At 46.8% G+C, this 23,919-nt stretch overlaps 2 protein-coding genes across 2 annotated transcripts in view; one reads left to right on the forward strand and one right to left on the reverse strand.

The window, feature by feature from the left end:
• Window positions 1-76: 76 nt before the first annotated feature.
• mettl14 (methyltransferase 14, N6-adenosine-methyltransferase subunit) lies at window positions 77-3,955 on the forward strand. The gene is made up of 11 exons (XM_062477756.1): window positions 77-316; window positions 578-666; window positions 1,125-1,212; window positions 1,293-1,370; window positions 1,481-1,568; window positions 1,884-1,974; window positions 2,091-2,232; window positions 2,369-2,461; window positions 2,827-2,943; window positions 3,154-3,364; window positions 3,512-3,955. The coding sequence occupies exons 1-11, from the start codon at window positions 251-253 to the stop codon at window positions 3,820-3,822; spliced, it is 1,374 nt and encodes a 457-aa protein (XP_062333740.1). The 5' UTR covers window positions 77-250; the 3' UTR covers window positions 3,823-3,955.
• A 2,766-nt stretch (window positions 3,956-6,721) lies between these two features.
• The window catches only part of LOC134033906 (slit homolog 2 protein-like), a 24,904-nt gene continuing 7,706 nt past the window's right edge, over window positions 6,722-23,919 (reverse strand). Inside the window, 28 exon segments of the mRNA XM_062478190.1 lie at window positions 6,722-7,160; window positions 8,182-8,396; window positions 8,684-9,005; window positions 9,210-9,364; window positions 9,513-9,643; window positions 9,764-10,004; window positions 10,161-10,298; window positions 11,188-11,281; window positions 13,086-13,100; window positions 13,103-13,224; window positions 14,022-14,119; window positions 14,311-14,369; window positions 14,372-14,438; window positions 14,832-14,869; window positions 15,295-15,458; window positions 15,587-15,658; window positions 15,789-15,860; window positions 16,383-16,454; window positions 16,944-17,012; window positions 17,511-17,643; window positions 17,940-18,106; window positions 18,227-18,370; window positions 18,592-18,735; window positions 19,013-19,087; window positions 19,339-19,489; window positions 22,254-22,417; window positions 22,511-22,654; window positions 22,877-22,973. Coding sequence (XP_062334174.1) covers window positions 6,898-7,160; window positions 8,182-8,396; window positions 8,684-9,005; window positions 9,210-9,364; window positions 9,513-9,643; window positions 9,764-10,004; window positions 10,161-10,298; window positions 11,188-11,281; window positions 13,086-13,100; window positions 13,103-13,224; window positions 14,022-14,119; window positions 14,311-14,369; window positions 14,372-14,438; window positions 14,832-14,869; window positions 15,295-15,458; window positions 15,587-15,658; window positions 15,789-15,860; window positions 16,383-16,454; window positions 16,944-17,012; window positions 17,511-17,643; window positions 17,940-18,106; window positions 18,227-18,370; window positions 18,592-18,735; window positions 19,013-19,087; window positions 19,339-19,489; window positions 22,254-22,417; window positions 22,511-22,654; window positions 22,877-22,973 — 3,626 coding nt within the window. The 3' untranslated portion in view covers window positions 6,722-6,897.

The following is a 23,919-nucleotide window of genomic DNA, read 5'->3' on the forward strand; positions in this document are numbered from 1 at the left end:
CTGAGAAGTGTTTTGCTATTGGACAAAATATTTTGTAACGCGTAATCTATTTGTCACTGAGTCGGCGGGGTTGTAACTGGTTGTAAGTAAGTATACGTCATCAAAGGGCGACTTGCACCCCTGCAGCTAACATTTCAGAAAAGGCTGCAAGACGATATGCAAGACGTTGCTATTGTAAAAGAAGAATAGCTAAGTAGCTAAAATTAATTTTTAAAAAAAACTAACTAAAGTTAAATAACACGTTTTAGGTATGAACAGTCGATTGCAAGAGATTCGTGAGCGGCAAAAGCTCAGACGGCAGCTTCTAGCTCAACAGGTACCAGTACTACTAGGCTTTCTAGCCGCATGAACTAGCAAACAGTCTAGCTGGCATAACCCGCCTCCCTGCCTAGCTAGCTATGATTTTTCTTAAGTACTATTCACTACTAGTTATTACCTAGCAAGTAGATAGCATTAGCATACTGCGTATATATGTTCTCCCCAACTACTTTACTTGTTGTTAGAGCTAACGCTAGCCCTAGCATTAGCATACCGCCTAGCTTACTATTTTGTATTGAACCATGTCTTCTTTACGTAGTTGGGAGCGGAGAGTGCAGACAGTATCGGCGCCGTTCTCAACAGTAAAGACGAGCTTAAGGAAATTGAGGAAAATCGAGAGACATGCAGGTAACACGCGAATTACACGAAAGGTGCTAGGTGGGCTTATACAGAGGATAGCCTACACTCCACTCATGCACATTGTGCACGGTTTGCACTAGGCATGCCATTGACTGATGCTAACCACTTTAGTATTAAGTATCGTGCCAGTAAATGTGGATCTAGTGTCTTGTTATTGTACAATGGGATGAATATAATTAAGCCTAAAAGACTCGTTTCTTTCATCCCAAGTGCATTTTTTTATGCTCAATAGTAGATAGCTCTTTGGCTGCCTTTCTTGTACTATCCTGACCTGTAATTAGCTTACCTGCCCATTTGTACTTCAACTCCCCAATCTCCATTTTCCGGTACTTTGTGATTGTGTGTTGATGTTGTCCTTATGTGAACCCTGGCTGCAAAACCATTCCCCCCTATTGGGACAGTAAAGAGAACCTTGAACCTTAAGTGTTCCTGGAATGTCTTTACAGGGCCTCATTCCAGACGCTGGCCACAACCTCTAAACGGAAGACTCCGACAGAGGGCGAGGACACAGAGGAGGATGTAGAGGAGCAGAAGGTACACACACACACACACACAGACTTAGATTGAACTCCGCTGATAAGATGGTGACTGGTTCCATGTGTGTGTCTCTGTAGGATGAAGTGGAGGTGCTACAGACTGATGATGGTAACCCATATGAAGAGGTGTACAAGGACTCCAGTACCTTCCTTAAGGTAAGCCATCCTCCTGTACATCCATAAACACATATGTGGGGAGGATCTTTTCTCATTCCAACCATCTATGTAGATGATGTGAGGGTTGATGTAGTTTGTTGTCTTGTCAGGGTACCCAGAGTCTTAACCCACACAATGACTACTGCCAGCACTTTGTGGATACGGGACATAGACCCCAAAACTTCATCAGAGATGTTGGTAAGTGTGGGTGTGGAGAAAGAAAGCAAAGTCACACTGTTTATTTAACATTTATTTGTATTTCTACCAACAAACACTTCACATGGACATATTAACCTCAGTAATAAAATCCAACCTTAACAGAACTAGACGAGATTGTTTTCACTGTGCTTCAATACAATTTCTATTTAACATCTTGCTTAAGTTAATGTACATTGAAAAAGACAAATGTTGGCATTTGTTTGTTAACTTTTATTAGCAACATTTTGGCTTTGAAAATTCCTGTGGAAATGTCTCATCTGTTTGCAATTGTGTGTGTGTGTTGTCCCTGCCCAGGTCTGGCTGACAGGTTTGAGGAGTATCCTAAACTCAGAGAGCTGATCAGACTGAAGGACGAGCTCATCTCCACCACCAACACCCCCCCTATGTAAGATCACTCACCACCCCCATACACACAAACACACACCACCCATGTAAGAGAATTCACTGACCACCCCTTACACACACCCTAACCCATCTAATGAGCATGTCCTGTGTGTGCAGGTACCTGCAGGCGGAGCCGGAGCACTTTGACCTGCGGGAGCTGAAGTGCAAGTTTGATGTGATCCTGCTGGAGCCTCCTCTGGAGGAGTACTACAGAGAGTCTGGCATCAGCCACACGGAGCGCTTCTGGAACTGGGACGACGCAAGTACCACATGCCTTCACCCCACACTGTGTGTGTCACTGCGTGGGTCCAACTCAGAGAGTGTGTGTCTGTGACAAGGACAGAAATGGAACATTGTTCTTAGAATTTTTGTTTGATCTTTGTCCCTCTCTGTAGATCATGAAGTTGGAGATTGAGGAGATTTCGGCGCTGCGTTCCTTTGTCTTCCTCTGGTGTGGGTCTGGAGAGGGACTGGACCTGGGCAGGATGGTGAGCACACCAACCTCAGCGGTGTACATGTGCTGGTGTTGCTATGTTCTTAGCGTCATGTTATTACCATGACCTTGAAGCTAGCCAACTGTTTTTCCAGTTATTGTTTGTAACACATCAGACAGAAATGTATTTACTTCAGTATTGAAATCCAAACTCATTTGGGCTACATGCAGTTAATTGTAATTCCACTGAATTCTCACTAGATGGGGCTGTTTTTACTGTGTTTTAGCACATTTACAAAAGACAGACACAATCATTTTTACTATCAAAAATCAGGTATGGAAAAGGCATTTTGAAAGTAGGACGTAAATGTTTGTGAACAAGGTGCCCATAAAGCCCTGCCACTGCTCCCTGTGTTTCAGTGTCTGAGGAAGTGGGGCTTCAGGCGCTGTGAGGACATCTGCTGGATAAAGACCAACAAGAACAACCCTGGCAAGACCAAGACCCTGGACCCCAAAGCTGTGTTCCAGAGGACCAAGGTACAACATGCAGCTGGCTGGGTTTCTTCACCCTCCACACCCACATCTCTCCAGACGTGGGCTTTTCTTCACTATCCATACTTTTATCTCTACCCCTCCTCCTTTTACACTCTACCCTTCCTCCTCTCTACCCCTCCACTATGCCCCTCCTCCCTACTCCTATTCTCTACTCCTTCTCTTCACCGCCCTCCTCCTCTCTCCCCCAAACAGGAGCACTGTCTGATGGGCATCAAGGGCACGGTGCGGCGCAGCACGGATGGAGACTTCATCCACGCCAACGTGGACATCGACCTGATCATCACCGAGGAGCCCGAGATGGGCAACGTGGAGAAGCCCGTGGAGATCTTCCACATCATCGAGCATTTCTGCCTGGGCCGCCGGCGGCTGCACCTGTTTGGGCGAGACTCCACCATCAGACCAGGTAAGGAGGTCGAATGAGGAGGGGGGGGGGGGGGGGGTGTCAGGCAAGAATGGCTGGAAGTTGTGGACTACTCTTTACTGCTGTTTTAATATCACATATATGTCAACCCTGTGTTCTCCATGCTCTCCTCCCACTTTCTCCCCCCAGGCTGGCTGACGGTGGGCCCCACTCTGACCAACAGCAACTTCAACCCCGAGGCCTACGCCTCCCACTTCTCCATCCCCGAGTCCCACCTGTCCGGCTGCACCGAGGAGATCGAGAGGCTCCGCCCCAAGTCCCCACCCGCCAAACTCAAGGGGGAGGGCCGCGGGGGCGGGGCGTCTCGAGGGGGGCGAGGCGGGCCTAACGCGGGCAGGGGGGGCGACCGTGGCAGGGAGAGGAACAGGCCCAACTTCCGAGGGGACAGAGGGGGCTTCAGAGGGAGGGGGGGGCCACACAGGGGGTTTCCACCCCGCTAGTGAGGGCAGAGTGTAAGGACCTTCACCAGAAGAAGCATCCGTATGTTGAGGAGGGAACAATGAGGGGGGATTTTTGCCAACATTTGAAACAGTCTGTGATGTGTGTTTTACAATTAAATACTTTGTTTTTGTAGTTGGTGTCATGCTCAATGCTGCATAGTGATTCAGGGTTCCCGGGGGGTCTTAAAAAGTCTAAAATTCTGAACTTTAAGTTGAAGGCTTAAAACGTCTTAAAAAGGGCCAGATTTTCATCCGAGGTCTTAAATTTCACTCAATACTAAATATAATACTATATATTCAAGTTATAAAACAGAATACTACTTAGAAATCTACTAATCATACTTAGAAATCCTATAAACTTTCAGTTGTTTTGTAAGTACTTGTTCACAAAATACAGTGATGATAAGTAGACTTTTCCTGAATAGACTTATTTATTTCTGCAACATGGTTAAATATTAAACAGAAATGTACAGCTTACCGTCTATTAGGGGTGGGAATGGTACCTCACGATTCGATTCTTGGGGGTCACGATTCAATATATATTATATATTCTTTCATTTGAATTTTTTTTTGGTAATGCGTCGTGTAAGTCTTACAAATTAATAAACTAAATTTCAATCTGCTGAAACCTGCAGTAAACCTGTGATTACACAGAAGAGGTTTAGAACAAGACTGCAGGCGTTGCTTGCTTTCTGTTGGAGATCTAGTCAACTCAACAGATGTACACAGTCTCTTTACACAAACACAAAACAATTTAGGTTCATAACTAACCATCGTTGTGTTTACCCAATACAAAACAAATAATAATTTTCTTTTAACCTTCGCAATGTGGGGGGTCTGAGACAGCCCAACGGTTAAAAGAAAATGCTTCACTTTGTTTTTGTATGCGGTAAAGTTATCGCAATACGACAGTGGGTCACAATGATTGATGAAGATAACACAAGGGTTAACTCCTTCCCTGCCCACACACTTTCCCTGTAAAACTCCAGCCTGTTGAAGTGATATAACCCCTGCTGAGGAGGAAGGGAGCAATCTTTCTAAAAGCAATTAAATAGCATGTTTGTTGACAGCATATGTTCAAAATAAAAACACTAATCACGTCCAGGGCTTGAACCAACGATAACCTTGCAATCACAAGATGTTCTTTACTCCCATGCCACTTCTCCATTCTGAAAGGAAGGCAAAGCAGATTTACAACAGGACTTTTGTTCATCGTTTCCCACTAGATGGCACTATTGGCCTGCAGAATCCCAAGGCCTTCATTCATTGGTCTTTCTCCGCTTCTTTTTGTTCCTCTGAGAAGTTGGGTTTCCAGATCATGCCCTGCTGGGTACAAGTAACCTACACACCCTACAAAGAAATGTCCTTGGTTAGTATCCCTTACACAACCAAACAGCTAATCGTTATAGGAGCCTAACTGAAAAAAAAGGAAAGATTTTTTTTTTGAACAACTTAATGCAAAAAATGTGAGAGACGTGAGGTAAATATTGTGTTTAATTAACAAATATCAGTCAGGAAACTGACATTAGTCTGGGGACGAGGAGGAGGAGGGGGAGTAATTTAAAGCACAATGCACAAGAGGGGGGGGGGGGGGCATATTGATCTATTACACAAGGCAACCCTCACTGCAGGAGCCTGGGAGTTTTCTAACATACAGATCAGGATCCAAGTCTAAGATACAAAACATAGCAGCAACATGTTAACATTGTAGACAAGGGGCTAACAAAGTAGTTTCATTAATTAGAAAAGTCACAGTATTTTTTGTTTACGCATAAATTTGTTAAAAAGGTAAAAACAGCTCTAAGTAGTATCTGCTAGGGTCGATGCTATACTCAACGTGTTTCTTAGTGACATAAGCACGTACGCAGGGAAATTACTTATACATTTACACTCTAATATAAAGACCTTCGTATTGGCACAGTACAAACTCTCAGGAAAAAAGCGACAAAAAATATACAATGTCTTCACGTCACATTTGCAGATTAAAATGCAACTAATGTTTCCGGCAAAACACAATAGTTTTTCAGTGGTCAAAAAACTCAAAACAAAAAAAACAACTTATCTTAGGCAACTGAAAAAAGGACAACCATATGTTAGTCAATCTATCGCGACTGATTATGTCTTTAATACAAAAATATGAGAACAAATATAAATTAATATATATTAAAGGAATCAGGCAGATAAACGTGGGAGATCTACTCAATAAGCACAGGTATTTATTAAACTATAAATACTTGTCATTGATGAAGGAGCCGGGCAGAGAATGACAGGTAATGTTTAACCTGATCACTAATATCAATCAATACTAATCATTAACTCTTTTTCTACAGGTGTGTGTGTATGTGTGCTTAAGTTTGTATGTGTGTGTGTGCACGTGTGGTGTGTGTCTGTGAATGTGACACAGTCTCTTAGCGGTCTTGTGTGCGAGGGTAATCCAGACTTTCACCCCCCTATACCTCAATGCAGCACAAGATTGTGCGTCTGTGGTGTTACAGTTTAGATAAGTCCTAAAAACACACACACAGGATACAGGAAGTAGTCTACAGGAAGTGGTCATCCATCACTGACCTGTCAGTCTATGTGGGAAGAGTAAAGTCGCACACCTTTAGAATCATGGCAAAAAAAGAAGATAGGAAAAAAGTAAACTCGTTTTTTTGTCTTTTTCTCCGCTTCATAATAAAAAATAAGTCAGTTTTTTGTATTTTACAATATAATTCAACATCCCCACCAAGGAAGCATAGATCAGTCCAGAACTGGCAAGAAAAAGGTACTTTTTTCTAGATGTTTCTCTGTTTTCTGTTTTGACTTTTTCAAGTGGGGTCACAGAAATACGGAGGGATGGACGGGGTGGAAGGAGGTAAGGAGAGAGTGGGCGGCTTTTGTGATGCGGGATTTGGACGGGGTGTGGGGACTGAGGGGTGTGTGTGTGGGGGGGACTAAAAGCAATGAACCCAACCCACCCCATAAAACGGGAAAAAAATCACCAAGGTTCAACTTCAAAACAAGGAGGGCAGGGGTAGAGGGGGTTGTATCTAGCTTTTCTTTCTTTTTTTTCTTTCTTTTTCTTTCTTTTCTTTACAAGGAAGGACACTGCGTGCAGCCACACTTCACCACCTTCTCCACCTCCTGGACAAAAGAAGAGCCGTCGGTGCACTGAAAAGTGTATTTCCTGCGTTTGCTCCTCAGGGGCGTGCAGCAGGACCCCCCCGGGCCCCCTGACCCCCCCGGGCAGCTGCCCCTGCACACTAGGCGGGAGACCTTCTCCTGGGTTTGGCACGCGGCGTAGCCCTGCTGTCTGTGGTAGACATCTCGGATCCGTTCCCCTCGGCAGGCCACCTCTGGTGTGCGTGTGGAGGGGTCGGAGGGAGAGAGAGGGAGGGAATAAGAGAAAGAGAGAGGGGGATGGGGAGAGAGGGACACTTGAGTTCCAGAGTTTGATTTAGGACAACAGGTATATTGTCAACAAAAGGAAGGAGATTAAAGCAGAAGGGGTATGTATAGGTTTGACGCAGGGAAAGATGGAAGGACAAACAGATGTTGTAGGAGTGAGTAAAGCGAAAGACGGAATAAGCGAGGTGAGTCGGATGAAAGGATGGAGGACAGGAGGACCCCTCCCTGCTTGTAATACAAGCAGGGAGGGGTTCATGGAGGACAAAGCCGGCATGGACACACTGACAGGCTGGAGAGACGCCGTTCCTGTGTGATGAACGAGGACAAGACAATGCTGCGATAGCGGAAAAGTGGACAAAACGGAGGGAAAGAATGAGCCAGAAAATGAGAGAGACAGACAGAGAGAGAGAGAGATCTCACCTGCGTGACCCCCCTTGTGGGGTTGAAAGAGGACTCAGAGGCTGTCAGAGGTTGCAGAGAGAGGAGGGGGTTAGAGCAGGAGACACAGAGCACAGGCAGTTAGAGAGAAGACGGGCGAGCGAGACCACATCACACCAGACACCACAAGGCCTCCGCTTTGGGCGTTCTCTCAGGGGCTCAGTACACAGCTACACGCAAACACTTCCTCTCTCTCCCTCACACACTTAATCACACACTCACTCTTCCTCTCTCACACACAATCACACAAACACACTCAATCACACACAAATCCTGTCTCACACACATGAACAATCACACACACACACACACACACACACTTTCTCTCTCCTAAACACTCAGTCACACACACACACAAAATCATACATCCAGTTCCTGTCGCAGAAACACACTTAATGAAACACACACGCACTTAATCACATACACGCTTCATGCACAGCAGACTTTACAGCCAGCAAAGGGTTGGACAAATGACAATCCATCACTCTTGCTGTCACACCGACCCCCACACCCACACACAACCCCGCTCACCTCTGTCGCAGGTGTCTCCCGCGTACCCGGGGCTGCACTCGCAGTAGGCCTTGCCCAGGCCCGACAGGCGGCACGAGCCGTGCTTGCAGTGCGTCACCTGACACGGGTCAAAGGCGTCCTGGTCCTCCTCGTCACAGAGCACGCCGGCGAAACCCGGCTGGCAGCGACACGAGTACGAGTACGAGTTGATGGGCAGGCAGGAGCCGTGGATACATCTGAGAGGGGGGAGGGCGGAGGGGGGAGGCATTCAATTGTGTTTCACAAATCCAGTTTTATACATGCCTTCTCCAAACCAATTTAGCGTGTCCATTTAATATGATAAACAAACATGCCTGATAGGTCCGTTGGTGTAATTCCATTTGACGTAACGGTTCATGCATTACGATTGATCGCGAAAACGAATCAGACGAGCTAATTGAGTGAACCCGAAGAACAGACGACATGAAAACACCGATCGATAACGTGGCGGAACGAACCAGACGGCTGAGACGGAGTGACTCACTTGTTGCCGTCGCAGGGGTTGTTCACCTGCTGGTCACACAGGGTGCCCGTCCAGCCAGGGTGGCAGGTGCAGGTGAAGCCGCTGTGCCCCGTGGGGTGGCAGTCCCCCTGGGTGCAGGCCCCCCGCTGGCACGGCTGGCAGCCGGGCTCCACCCCCCGGCCCGGCCCGGCACCCAGCCCGGCCCCCAGATCCTGCAGCTGGTTGTTGATGTAGAGGTTGCGGAGGCAGCCGTGGAAGCTGGTGCCGTTGCGGCCCCCGGAGGTGTGCTGCAGAGCCGAGAGGCCCGCCCCGCCTCCAGAGGTCGACACGCGGTTGGGCATTCCTGAGGCGGGAGAAAAGAAGAAGTCAAGTCTGTAGGTGAGTCAAAATGGCTTGGAACACAACACACATACACCACATACACATATGGGGGTTTCCGATAGATACACACATTCAATGCCCCCTCCCCCGCCCCCCCCCCCCCCCCACCCACACACACACACACACACACACACACACACACACACACACACACCCGTCTCCATACCTCCCAGATAGAGCGGGGAGTCTATGCTGAGTGTGGACTGCTTGCTGAGAGAGGTGATGGACTTGGGGGCCCCCCCGTCGATGGACAGAGACAGGATCTGGTCTGACGCCACCAGCTCGACCACGTGGAAGCTGCCGTCATTCACCGTCTCCACACTGGGACACCAAACATCAGGTCAGGAGGTCAGAGTGTGTGTGTGTGTGTGTGTGTGGAGAGGTGAGGCTAGACTGTTATGCATGTGCAAGATGTGTGGCATTTCTATGTGAAATGTTAGGCTTTCAGATGCTGATGGTATGAGAGTACCTGTACACGGCGGAGGGGGGATAGGATCCAGTGTCGTAGCTGACGCGTAGGCGTCCACGGTACAGCTCCATGGCGATGTGGTCATTATCTCCTTTGTACAGCAGCACACCGCTGTCTTCATCTGTGGCAATCTGACACACACAGTTAAACAGTGCTTTTACATAAACCTACTTTTCTCCACTACATAATTGGGATTTTATGTCCTTGAAGTATTCAGTCACCTAAGGGTGTGTGTGTGTGTGTGTGTGTACCTGCAGTGAGATGTTAGTCTGAGGGGAGACCAGGCTGGAAGGCAGCTGAAGGTAAGACTCTCTATTGATGAAGTTGACGCTGACCAACTTCTCACAGCGCTCTCCTTCGTAACCGTGGAGACACTGGCAGAGGGGGTCCATCTCCATGACAACGCACTGCGCCCCGTTCAGGCACTCGTGGTTGTCGCAGGGGCTGGTGCGAGGGAGGACCATGGGTGGGGGGGACTCACAGAAGAGCCCGCTGCAACACACACACACACACACACACGCACACGTGAGCCAGTTCAACAAAAACACGGCAATGTGTAAACGCCATGTCTTGTCATGAAGTGTGTAATCCAATTTATACATCAATTTTTTTCACATCAACTGTGTGTGTGTGTGTGTGTGTACCCACCTGTATCCCTCAGGACATACACAGGTGTAGCCGTTGACGGCGTCGATACATTGTCCACCATTCTGACACTTGTTCTCGGCACAGTCATCAAAGTCCAGGTCACAGTGGTCTCCAGTGTAGCCTGGAGTACACTCACACCTGTGGAAAACACACACACACACATCCAATCAGCACGGTAATGGGACACACTGATAAGTATATGAGCAGACAGGGAAAATGTTCTAGGGTGCTTGTCATTGACATGTCCTGTCCTTTTGAAGCTTTCCACAAGCCTTTAAAAAGTCCATCACTGTTCAATCGAACAGCATGTAGTAGAATCAAAGGCAATATTGTCAAGGGAAACTATGCTTTAAACTTGCTTTCACTTGATGCAACCACACACACTTGGGCAACACACTAGGGAATGAATCCCAGTCAGTACTCGATCTTGTTATGATCTTGTAATATATAACAGGAAAGCGATCAGCAGGCGTGCCACAGTAGCACTTCACCTTCCCCAAACACACCCTGATCTCCAGATAGAGTGATGTCACACATTAGTTAAAAAAACACCAGGGAGCTCCAGCTGGACCCGATGCTCCATTAAACTCCAACTGTCAGCACAAGTCACTTTACTCCAATGACATGTTAGGCTATTCTTAGTTGCTGATCTTTAGGTTATTGTCAGGCGTTGGGTGAATTATTCGGTTTTATAAAAAATGTATGATTCTTATTTATCGTACATATATTCGCGATAAGTATAGTAGCTCATAAAGGTTCGAAAATATTGATACAGGTTTAGATTATGTATTAAAGGTTTAGATACGCCGCTAGTTGTCAAGAGGAGCAAAAACAAAGAATTCCAATCTGTCTGTACTTGATAATACCTAATAATAATAATTATTAGGCAATAATAATGAAACTTTAACTTGGAAATTACAAAATTGTTCGATATTTAAGCTTTTCTCTGTGTTTTATCACCAAGGACACTCCTCAATCCATACGTGTGTGTATGTGTGTGTGCGTGCGTGTGTTTGTGTTCACTCACTTGTATCCTTGTGGAGTCAGTATGCATTTCGAGTCATGCTGACAAGGGTTCAACTCTGGGGCGCAGAAATCCAATTTTTCTTCGCACAGCTCACCTACATTGCACACACACAAGCACACACACACACACAAGCACACATACACACACAAGCACACACACACACAAAGATTAGTGCCAAACACCAAATGTATTCTTGAATATGTCCACCACCCTTATTTTTGTTTTGTTATGCCCACCAAGTCCACTCTTCAGAAGTAATTTTACGCTTGTTATTTGATGTTATTATAAATATATTCATTTCATTTTCTATTTATATGGCAATGCTTCCATCAGTTGGTTGAATTTTAACAATGAACAGACATTTCTATACATATGTGCATAATTGCTTTGGAGTGATTGTATTCACAAAAGATTACACCTTCATTTGAATAAACCTAAATTGAGGAGTTAAAATGTATATGATGTTATGAGCTGAGTCATAGCTGTCATCATGAGAACCATGTTGAGTTGAAGTGTGGTTTTGGTAAAACCTTTCAGGACATTTAGATTGAAATTGTTTCAAAGCCCCATGTTCATATAATGATAAATATATATTTCTGATTTACTTTAATTATTAAAAAGCAACACAATTAGCTTTTTTCATTGTAACTGCACACGTTTCTTTGACCATGTGGCTCCATTTATAATCTTCTCACTAGATTTTGTCTGATCATTTTGTCTTTTTTCAGCATGTACCCTAGCTACAGTACCTATCAATAAAAGATTAAATCGAATGATCTAGCTCTAGTAATTTATACAGCCTAGTTCCCAAAAATCACTGTATGAGTGTGTGTGTGTGTGTGTGTGTGTGCAATTTGTGTGTAGGAAGTGATGGATGACTCTAGCATGACCAGTCAGTCAATACCATGTGTGTGTGGGTCTCTGATAAATGACCCTGTCTCCAAGGAAGCGTCATACATTGTGTTTCCAGTCTGTGACAGAGTTCACAACCTTTCAGTACCATTATCGAACCTTCAGAAGCTCTATTGACCCACAGTAGATCCTTCTGGAAGGACCGAGGGTTACAGTGTAGCATCTATGTGACTATACTGGGAATGGCCTGTATTTGGGATTAATTATTTGGGATTTCACTCTTTTTCAGTAGACCCACATCACCCTGATAGCAATATTCTGCTTTTTATGTTGGGTTTTATGGTTTGTAGGGATGGAAGATAAAACCTTGGAGAGCAGCCAGGGTGCCAAGCACTTGAGAAAGTCCTTACTACTGTGGGAGTTTGAGCCAGGTTTTGAGGTGTGAGAGATCAATGTGAGGACAGGGTCTGTCCATGTTGTACTGGGCTGGAGTCACATATAGCAGAGAGATGGAAGGCAGGAGTGTAGGAATGAAAAGGGAGAGAGAGAGAGAGAGAGAGAGAGAGAGAGAGAGAGAGAGAGAGAGAGAGAGAGAGAGAGAGGAGAGAGAGAGAGAGAGAGAGAGAGAGAGAGAGAGAGAGAGAGAGAGAGGAGAGAGAGAGAGAGAGAGAGAGAGAGAGAGAGAGAGAGAGAGAGAGAGAGAGAGAGAGAGAAGAGAGAGAGAGAGAGGAGAGAGAGAGAGAGAGAGAGAGAGAGAACAGAACAGACTAACCTCTCTCTCCACCTCATTGGTTGCAGCTGCGGCCACAAGAGCAGACGGACAGATAGAATGACAGAGAGGGAGAGAGAGAGACAGATAGAAAAACATAACATAAGCGGCACACGTGTTAGCAGTTAGCAACATTTAGCACAGTACAGAAGCCACAGCAATAGATACATCTAGAAAGAAGAAAGACGCTAAGGCGAGAAAGTAGTCAAAACACACAAGGGTTAGTGCAGAAAAGAGTTTGTGTGTGTGTTTGTGTGTGTATGTGTGTGTGTATTACCAGTGTACTCAGGAGACACATGCAGGTGTAGTTGTTGATTCCGTCTACACAGGTGGAGTTGTTTTCACAGTCATTGTCCTCACAGTCATCACTGTTGACCTCACACATGTCCCCCTCGAAGCCCTCCGGACACACACACCTGAGAACACACACACGTTACACACCAAGAAATAAACACCCACTACTTTGTAAAACACAGTTACCTTTATAAACAAACACACACGTACAAGGTTATATAAAGTAATAAAAAAATTATTTTGACTGAACAATAGCAGTGCACAGTAGTAACACACTCTTTCTAAACTACCATGAAGTGCACACACACACACAAAATGCATCTGGGCCTACCCTCAGGGTAAAAAACATTACTGTGATGAACTGAAGTTACCTCAAACTAATCAGCATTAAGTACTACCACACACACAGCGGTCCTTTAACAGTCTAATAAAGAGCTCTTATGCGGAACACTGACAGGAGGATTAATATCTCATTACTGAGTCTACGACAGCTCTCCATAATGATTATTCTCAATTCAGAACCACAGGAAAAGGAGAGAGGAAAGAGTCTGAGAGAAGGATCAGAGAGAAAGAGTGGGGGGAAGCAGGAGAGGTGAAGAGAGAAAGGCAAAGAGCAAGAGAAAGAAAGGGCCAAAGGGAGAGGGAAAAAAGGAGGGGATAGAAAAAAAGGAGGGAGTGAAAGAAGAGAGGGTCGACAGGGGTGTTGATAATTTCTGGTTTGAATGCAGACAAGGGTGTGTTCCAGAGGCCACATTAAGCCTAAACAGCTAATGAAGAGATGCCCATTCTCTCATCAAAACTAAGCATCACTAACAAGCCCAGAATGAGCCCCAGTGGACATGACCACAGGCCCACGCCAGACACTCAGCCATCTCCATGAGTGTGTGTGAGTGTGTGAGCGTGGATGTGTGTTTCTCACCAGAAGTTGCTCTCCTCTCCTTCCTTCAGGTGGCAGGTACCAGCGTTCTGACAGGGGTTACTGATGCAGGCATGAATAGGCTCTTCACAGTCCTGGCCCTGTACACACACACACACACGCACGCGCACACACACACACAGGAACGGAGAGAGATAAGAACAGCAAAGGAAAAAAGATCAGTGAGACCACCAAATAGAACACAGGCATAGGATAAAAGCATCTCCTGCACAGAAAAACAACAAAGCTGTGTGTGTGTGTGCGTGTGTGTGTGTGTGTGTGTACAGCGCACCTTGAATCCATAAGGGCAGGTACAGCGGGTAGAAGTGGACGGGGGGTCGTTGGAGCAGTGCCGTCGTTCTTACAGGGGTTGGACAAGCAGGGGTCACACTTGGCCAGGATGCTTAAATCCACTGGGGCCTGAGGACACACCCACACACAACCGCATGCACAAACGCGCACACACACACACATCCACGCAAACACACATTTTGAGAAACGATACAGAATATTGGACTATGAGCCTAATGAAACATGTACCGTACCACACACACACATGAAGGCGTGCACACAGACAAACACAATGGGAGCGCACAGACAGACTGATAATCACACACAGTTGTCCCTGCAACATGACATCAATGGATCAAGGAGACACCATTGAGGGTGAGATTAGGAGTGATGGGGAAGAGAGGTGCATTCTGGTCATTCAGAGTTCAAGGGGCGGGAGAAATTCCAAGGGCTGGGCTGGGTTTGGTGGATTGACCTGGGGAGGCAGGATTAAGGCAGGAATAGGGGGTTCTGATAGGCTACATTACCTGGCACCAGAAAACCACAAGGGCCCGGGACTTCTATAATGTGTTGATTAAATCAGGTTAATAAGTCAAAAAGAAGTCCATGTGTATATCAAAATTATCTTGAACTGAATATGTCTTTTTTTAGTCATTCTGAACAGATCTTATAGGGTATGTCTTCATTCACCATGGTAGCAATATAAATCCATCAGGCAGAAATTAATTATTGGCAACTTGTGGTGTCCTCTGGGAGAATTCAGAAAGTGTGTGTTGGTGTGTGTGTTCATTCATGCAGGCCTCTTTATTGTGTGTGTGTTGTTCGTGCAGACCTGTATCCGTGCATTTGCGCATGCACTGTTAGTTTGTGTCTTTACGTGTCTAAGCCTGTGAGATTGTGTGTGTGTATGTCTCTGTCTGTGCATGTGCGCTTGCATGTGTGAGATATTGCCTGTGTGAGGGAGAGAGATGGTGTGTGTGTGTACCTGTGCAGGTGAACTTCTTGGAAGGCGTGGTCAGCAGCAGTTTCCCCTCCATGTCATTGGGGCCAGCACAGCGGGCGATGCCCGGCTCCTTGTACCCACTCTTCACCCAGTCAGACAGCCACTGCATGTGACAGTCACAGTACAGGGGGTTGGCACCCAGCGCCCTGACAGGACACACACACAAACACACACACAAAGAGGAGAGCAAGGTCAGTTACACATTGTGGTGAACATTTTCACGAGGCTTATTTGTGAGTGTGCGTGCGAGTGAGTTTGTACGTGTGTGGCTTACAGGTGGGAGAGAGAGGACAGATCTTTGAAGGCTCCTTCTGGTATCACAGAAATGTCATTCCCATGGAGAGAGCTAAATAAAGAACGAGAGAGAGAGACCGAGTGAGAGACAGAACACAAGATCACACCAGTTATTACAGACAAAGTTAGAACCATTACCCACACCCCCTAATAAAATAGGCGTGGTTGCCATAGATACTCACAGCAAGCGTAGTGACTTGAGTCCGTCGAAGGCTCTGACTGGTATACACCTCAACCGGTTATAGCTTAGAATTCTTCACCATGGCAACAACAACAACAATCAAGTCAGTGTTAAAGGATACAGTAGCAAACAACTACTGTGGTTTTTAATGTTTGAAGTTTAGATGTGCTTGCTAAAGCTCATCAGGCCATACAGGAACACACAAAGAACAGTACATAGCAACCCACCCTCAGACCTACATGCACTCGCACATATACACATGCATGCAGGCGCAAACTCATCTCCACACATGAAAGAAACTGTCTCACGCGCACATACACACCCACACACTCTCTTTCCGCCAGTCACACACACACCCACACCCCCCCCTCCCCACACACACACATACACACACACACACACACAGACATACACTGCTCCAGTCTCATGGACATGCATGTACACACACACACAGTCAGTCTGTCACATCCACATCCACAAATATACACACACTTTCTCTCTCTGTCACACTCACACACACTCCCTACTCATCCCTCATTGACACGCTCTCTCATTCCCTCACCACACATACACTCTAGGGTGAAGCCAGACTCACAGGGTAAGCAGCTCAGACATGTTACTGAGGCTGAGGTTGGACAACGTGCTGATCTGGTTGTTACTCAAATCGCTGCAAGAAAAACCACAACAGACTCTATGACACAGACAGTATATACACACACTGTCGGCCCCAAAACAGATACTCTCTCTCTCTCATTCACGGGCATCCTCATTCACCCAGTCTCTCACAAAATACATACACAAGACATATAAACCTTACACAGTCAAGCAACATGGCACTGGAACTTGTGCACAGATATATGCACAAATACACACATGATGCACCATACAAAATAAAACAGAGCTTATTCACAGCAAACCAGAGTGGTGTGTAAGCAGCACCATTCTCTTCAAAGTGAAGAGTGTTCAACAGTGTTTCAAGAGACAGGGCCCTCTATGTAAGTGCTGTGTGTGACAGTTAGGTAAAAGTGTGTGTGAGTGGGTGAATGTGTGTGTCTGTCTGTGTGTGTGTGTGTGTGTGTGTGTGTGTGAGTGTGTGTGTGTGTATGTGTGTTCTTGCCACCGTGCATGTGGGTGTGTGTGTGTGAGTAACACCTACATGAGCGTCAAGTGCTTGTAATTGGAGAGCTCCACCGGGACCTGAGTGAACTGGTTACCATCCAAATAACTGAGAGAAGAGAGAGAGAGGGGGATTTGGAAAGAGAGGGAGAGAGAGAGAGAGAAGGAGGGGTGTGAAAACAGAGGCAGTGAAAGAGGAAGAGAGAAAGGAAGGGTTTTCAAGACTCCGGACATTCCCCGTCTCCAGTTCCATGACATAGCCATTACAGGCTGAGCAATAACAAACAGAACTGTTTAATATCCCCTGCCGCCATAACAACACACACATATACACACACACACACTCCTCTCAACCCAGTTCACTCTGAGTTTAGACAATAAGGGAGGGGTTTGGAATAGGATATTCCTACTGAAGACAGGACAACTTGCGCTTACAGGCTACTTAGCTAGCGACATCAGTACAGTTGACTAACATTGACCAGTATAAGCCAGTTAAAATGAGGTTTCCATCATTTTCACTTTTCTCTCCCTTGAAGTAGACATGCACACAACGTGTGTGTGCATGCATGTGAGTGTGTGTGTGTGTGTGTGTGTGTGTATAACTCACAGCTCCGTGGTCTCCTTGGGCAGGCCCTTAGGTAGGGAGCTGAGGCCCTTGTTGCTGCAGCGGACCACCGTGTCCAGACAGGAGCACTCAGCAGGACACCTCAGCACTGGGGAGCAGCTGTTCTCATCGTTACCTGGGGGAGGGGGGGGGGGGGGGTGAGGAGCTTTTTACTATGCTGGGGATTGACATAATACCTAGTGGTATTCTAATTGGGCATGGGTATAGCTCAGGGGTAGAATAGGGGGTCGCATGTTGAATCCCCCCCGCTACATCGCTTTGTATAAAAGCGAAATCTACATGTTATTTCCAATTTCTTTTTCTTTATTGTTATGGCTATTAACAGATAGACGGGTTTAAACACTGCCATCGTCAACATTCCTTATTTTAATACCTTTAAACAAGCTAAGCTAGCCGTCTGTCTGAGCCTACCGTCGTCACAGGCAAAGTCCTGGACGGCTACATCCTGGATGGGGATCTCTTTCAGAAAGTAGGGGTTCTGACAGCGGGGGTTCCCAGTCACGATCCTCTTCCTCCTCAGCCAGTCCCCCAGCCAGGCCAGGTGGCAGTTACAGTTGAACGGGTTGGCCAGCAGGTTCCTTGGGTGGGGGAGTGCTTTCGTTTTAGACGTGTGTGTGTGTGTGTGTGTGTCTCTTCAGGGTGTCAAAGCACCTACGGTTTGTTTGTATGTGAGTGTGTGTGTGTGTGGGTGTACTCACAGTGTAGAGAGCGAGTGCAGGGTGTCGAAGGCGCCCAGGTTCATGGAGGTGATCTGGTTGTCGTAGAGGGAGAGCAGACGGACGGAGCTCAGACCTACGAAGCTGCTGTTACTGACACAGCTGATACGGTTACTCCTCAGCATCCTGCACACACACACACACACACACGCACACACACACACACACACACACACACACACATTATTAGTACAGTTGCCATCAGAGGAAAAACATCTAAAAAGTAAGTTTGCACATATTTGTGTGTGTGGGTGTTGGTGTATCAGTGTGCCTATGTTTGTGAGTGTACGTGTGAAGGAGGGAGTGAATGTGCATGTGCATGCGTGTGTGTGTGTGTCGACACCCACAGTGTGCGCAGGCCCCCCAGGCCCTTCAGCATGCGGTGATGGATGTTCTCCAGACGGTTGGAGGTGAGGATCAACTCGTTGACCCCCGTGGCCCCCTCAAACGTCCCCTCCTCGATGTCACTGATACGATTGTTACTAAGGTTACTGCAGGGGGGCAACCGACGGACGGACAGACAGGCAAAAGGATGAGAGAGAGAGAGCGAGAGAGAGAACAAGTTCAAAAGCAATCAACTGATGTGCTCGCCTTTCACACATCCAAAAGAGTCAACGTCTTCCCAAACCCGACTCCCTTCACTCTTTTAGAGGTTTGTTTTCTTGTCTGGTGGGTTTGACTCTTGAACGGCCAGACAGTCGTTTAGGAGTCTTTGTGTGCCTGGACGGGGTGGTGAAGACTGCAGAATAACCACAAGGAGACACTCACATCTTCCTGAGCTGGGGGAGCTTCTTAAAGATGCCCGTCGCCTCCAGTACTGTGAACTCGTTGTTGTTTAGACGCCTAGATGGAGAGAGAGAGGAGGGGTGAGGAGGAGAGGGGGGAGAGGGGGAGAGAGATGAGGAGACATATGAGAGGAGGAGAGAGGGGAGGAGAGAGGAGGGAATGAGGGAAGAGATGAGAGGGAAAAGGAGAGGCAGAAGTCTTTATTCACTGGAGGACTTTGACGAACACACTCGCACAAATGCCTAACCAGACAACTCCCCCCCCCACATACACACACACACACACATAAGGATGCGGTGTGGACTCACAGCTCGGCGGTGTACTGTGGGATGTGATCGGGGATCTTGGTCAGCTTCTGGTTGGAGCAGTCGACTGTGGTTCCTTCACAGCGACACTTCTCAGGACAGGCTAGGTCAGCGAAGCAGTCCCCTCCCAGCTTACTGCGGTAGTCCTCCGAGCCTGCCGACCCCAATGCAACCGTTAGTGACAGCAACGCGACCGCAATATGACCGATGTGGCATCAGTAGTAGGGGTCACGACATAACCACAACACAACCAATAGACATGGAACACGGATGGACACATGAAGGAAAGTCCTCATTGGTTGAACCGCAACATGACCAAAGAACACAAAACATGGGGAGAAACGCAGGGTGAATAGAACAGCCATACACTCATGTTCATACACAGACACATTGTGACCCTACTTTTCAAACACACACACACACACAGAGGGGGGAGGCTGTCTCTTGGGTCTTGCCATGCTGCAGCCTTCGCTGGGCCGTTCCATGGTGCTTGACAGAACCATGTTCTACCATCAGGTGCAGCCAGACACATGGTTAGATCAAGCACAAAGGAACAGCTCGCTCTCTTCTCCTCCACAGGAACAGCAGGGAGCGAGGGAGGTAGGGAGGAGGCAGGGAGAGAGAGAGAGAGAGAGAGAAGGAGAGAGAGGAGGTGGATGGAGGGAGGGAGGACAAAGAGGGAAGGAGAGAGAGATTGGAAGGAAGGATGGGATAGATGAAAGGAGGGCAGGAGAAAGAGAGATGGAGCTGGGGTCATGAAAGGAGAGGTTCAGAGGGTTGGAAAGGGAGAGAGTCGGGGAGAAAACAGGGAGGGAGACAGAGAGAGGCACAGGGAGAGAGCAGTGGGACATGTTGGACAGGTTGATGTTAGTTGCAGATAAAAGACATGTTAAATACAATACAGCAGGAGAGAGGGGCACACTGAGGAGGACAATACAGCAGTTCTGAAGTCAAGAGACGCACCGAACTGACACGCACAGACACACATACTCCCAAACATACAAAACCAACATCCCACAAGTGTGCATCAGCTCCATGTATGCATTTCCTTGTCGTTGTTGTTCTTTGTAGACACAGGACAAGGTTCAAAGGTCAACAGGGAATCAGGTCCAGGGGGTCAACTCAGGGTGAGAGATAGAGGGGTCAGACTCAAAGAGGTAGGAGTAGTGTGTGTGTGTGTGTGTGTTACTTACAGCCCACATGGTGTACTCCTGAGTGTGTGTGAGAAGCTTTAGGGGAGAGAAGAAGGGATTGCACTCTTTTATTGAACAAAGAAGGAAAAGCTAGTAAAGAGGGGCTCATCCGAGGCAAGTTGAGATCCAAGCATGGTGATTGGCTGAGAGGTGGTGCATAAATGTGAAGGTGCTCAGTTCATCTTTTGAGAAATCAAAAGACAGTAAAATGGAAAATGAAATATCGGAAAGTATTAGAAAAGGTTGTATGAAGCCGGCAAGGCTTTTTAAGTGAATATTATTTGTAATGTACATTGAATTTGTTAGTATTTCTAACAAAGCTGTATCAAAGACCACAGCATTGCTAATACAGAGAGGATCATATTTATTCAAATGTTCGACCCTAAAATCAGCTATATTATTCAGTTTCACCAAGGCAGGCTACGTGAACACTTGAACCCCTACCAGCTTCTGAGTTAATGATGCACACACACACACACACACCAGCACACACACCAGCACACACTCCCCCATGTGCCGCTTCGCTAATGACTGTCTTTAGCCCTGCCACCTAGCTCATATTCATGTCTCATTTGCATTTCTCACAGCAGCTCACTCAGTGGGCAACTGCATGACCTTTTGATGTTCAGCAAATGAAAAGCACATTTGTGCGCACACGCGAACATACACCCAGAGCTATCATCTGAATGTACCAAGCAGAAACGCTAAAGGACTTTGAACACTGTCTCTGTGATCCTATTGTGTACTTTCACACACACACAGATACACACACACACACACACACATACACACACTAAAATACACACAATACATAAACAAGTAGAAGCTTGTCTGCAGGATACTGTTACTATGAATCAAAACACAGGGATGGGCTTCATGCAGAGATTTCCTACTGGCCAGTTTTTGGTCGGTGGTTAGGTGCTCTGACCAATCACACCCCATCTTTGTGACTTAAACACGTGTAAGTTTATGCTGCCAATTTCCAAGAGCAAAGCTATGTGTTTGCGTGTATGAGTGTGTGCGTTTGTGTGTGTGTGTGTGTGTGTGTGTGTGCAGTCAGCAATCTAGTGCCTCACACACATGCTGCCCATACAATACCTGGGATGAAATACTGTTCTCTAGCTAATGAAGAGAAGGAGAGAGAAAAAGAGAGGAGTGGTAGAATAATGAAGAGAAAAAACGAGCAACGGTGTAACATACCCCTTCAACAGAAATTACAGCATGAATGGAGGTGTGTGTGTGTGTGTGTGAGAGAGAGAGAGAGAGAGATGAGAGAGAGAGAGAGAAAGAGAGAAAGAGAGAGAGAGAGAGAGAGAGAGAGAGAGAGAGAGAGAGAGAGAGAGAGAGAGAGAGAGAGAGAGAGAGGAGAGAGAGAGAGAGAGAGAGAGAGAGAGAGAGAGAGAGAGAGAGAGAGAGAGAGAGAGAAAGGTGGGGGGTGAGGGCAGTAGAGAGATCAAGCCGTGTGAGAGACTGAGGGGACCTCTGAGGGTGACAGAATGACCACACAGGAGAGGGGAGGAGGAGTGTGTTTGAACTTCCAGCTGCATGTGTCTGTGTGTATGACGCACCCTTCCAGTGTCTAGGAGCTGGACGGCAGTACGAGTGTTCTCTACATGTTCCTTCTCATCCTGATGCAAAGTGCACGTCTCTCTGAAAGTGTGTTCGTGCCAGTCATTCAGCGTGTGTGTGCGTGTGTATGTGTGTGGGTGCCAGCTTGTGTGTTACCTGAGCAGCGGAACTTCTTGCTCTTGATCTGGCCGATGCGCTTGTTGGCAAGGCGCCGGGGGCTGGTACAGCGGGCTCCGCTGGTCTCTATGGGGTTGTCCTGGAGGTAGTCAGCAAGCCACTTCAGATGGCAATCACAGATGAATGGGTTCTGAGCCAGGTGACTAACACACACACAAACACACACAGACAGTGAGCTGGGACTAACCAGTACAGTAGTATGACTAGTCAGTGTGTGTGTGTGTGTGTGTACATACAGCGTCTGAATGGCGCGTAGTGAGGAGAAGGTTCCCTTGGCGATGGTCTGCAGTTTGTTGTCGTAGAGAGACAGCAGGTTGAGGTTGTGGAGGTCCTGGAAGGCATCTACACGCAGACATGCTATCTTGTTAGCATTCAACAACCTGGGAGAGCGGGGTGGAGAGAGGGAAACAGAGGTGGAGAGAGGGAGACAGAGGTGGAGAGAGGGAGACAGAGGTGGAGAGAGGGAGACAGAGGTGGAGAGAGAAAGATGGGCAGAGAGAAAGAGAAATGAAGAGAAAGAGGGGTTCAAATTATGCAAATATTGAATCTCTGCAAGTATTGTGTGTGTAGGTGTGTGTGTGTGTGTGTGCATTTGCTCTCACAGTAGCTGCAGAGCGAAGAGACCCTCGAACAGTCCTTTGGAAATCTCTGTGATCTTGTTCCCATAAAGAACACTGGAGAAAAACACCACCAACCACTCTTCATTAAAACAGGAAACACAATACAGCACAATGGAACAAAAACTTCTCCAGACAAAACAAGAACCTATGAAATGGATTCACACATTACCCAGCTACCAAAATCAAAAACCGTGGCCTAGAAAAACTGCCAGCACACTGACCTCACATAATCCTAAAATGTATAAACATTTCTACCATCCCAGACAGACACAAACTTCATGAATCTAGCCAGCGTACTTGTAGTCACTGTGGAATGTACACAATGGTATCAGTGAGAATAGTTTATAGGAGTGGACTGTGCAAACAGTCAAACACTGAGATTCCCACACATATTCGAACACACACACACACACATTAGCATGCATGCATGCGCACACTCACCCCAAACACACAGAGACACACTCCCATCCATCATGATCCCTCTCTCTCTCTCTCTCTCTCTCTCTCTCTCTCTCTCTCTCTCTCTCTCTCTCTCTCTCTCTCTCTCTCTCTCTCTCTCTCTCTCTCTCTCTCTCTGCTGCAGTGTTTGTGTGAGGATGCGGTCTACACAACCGCACTCTGTGGACCGCGCTGTCGGAACACATGTGGTTTGAATCTGATTTTATTTCATTGTGCTGAGTGCTGTCCCTGGGAGACTTAGGAAACACACTGACACACACACACACACACACATACATACACACCATGCTTCATTTACATCCTCTCACCAAGCTCTGGAGAGGTACTTCCACACACACACCAAGCACACATACCACTAGACTAAACCGTGTGTGTGTTCTTAGTGTTGAATGTGTAATGAGTGGAGAAGCAGCCATTCAGCAGTTCAGCCGCCATGAATTATTGACCTTAAAGAGAGTCAGGCTTAATATAACCTCCTCCGTGAAACAACTCTGATCCCTCTTTTCTCTCTTTTCCTTTCTAAGTATCACACACAGCCTAACCAACCTTATTTAAAACCCTGGTTG

The sequence above is a fragment of the Osmerus eperlanus genome, chromosome 14, assembly GCF_963692335.1.
Source record: "Osmerus eperlanus chromosome 14, fOsmEpe2.1, whole genome shotgun sequence".
Classification (NCBI taxonomy): Eukaryota; Metazoa; Chordata; class Actinopteri; order Osmeriformes; family Osmeridae; genus Osmerus; species Osmerus eperlanus.

Excerpts from the sequence above, each read along its gene's own strand:
- mettl14 (XM_062477756.1), top strand. The coding sequence starts at position 251 with ATGAACAGTCGATTGCAAGAGATTCGTGAGCGGCAAAAGCTCAGACGG. Across the intron at positions 1,213-1,292 it reads AGGATGTAGAGGAGCAGAAG|GATGAAGTGGAGGTGCTACA; the intron begins GTACACACACAC and ends GTGTCTCTGTAG. Across the intron at positions 1,975-2,090 it reads ACCACCAACACCCCCCCTAT|GTACCTGCAGGCGGAGCCGG; the intron begins GTAAGATCACTC and ends CTGTGTGTGCAG.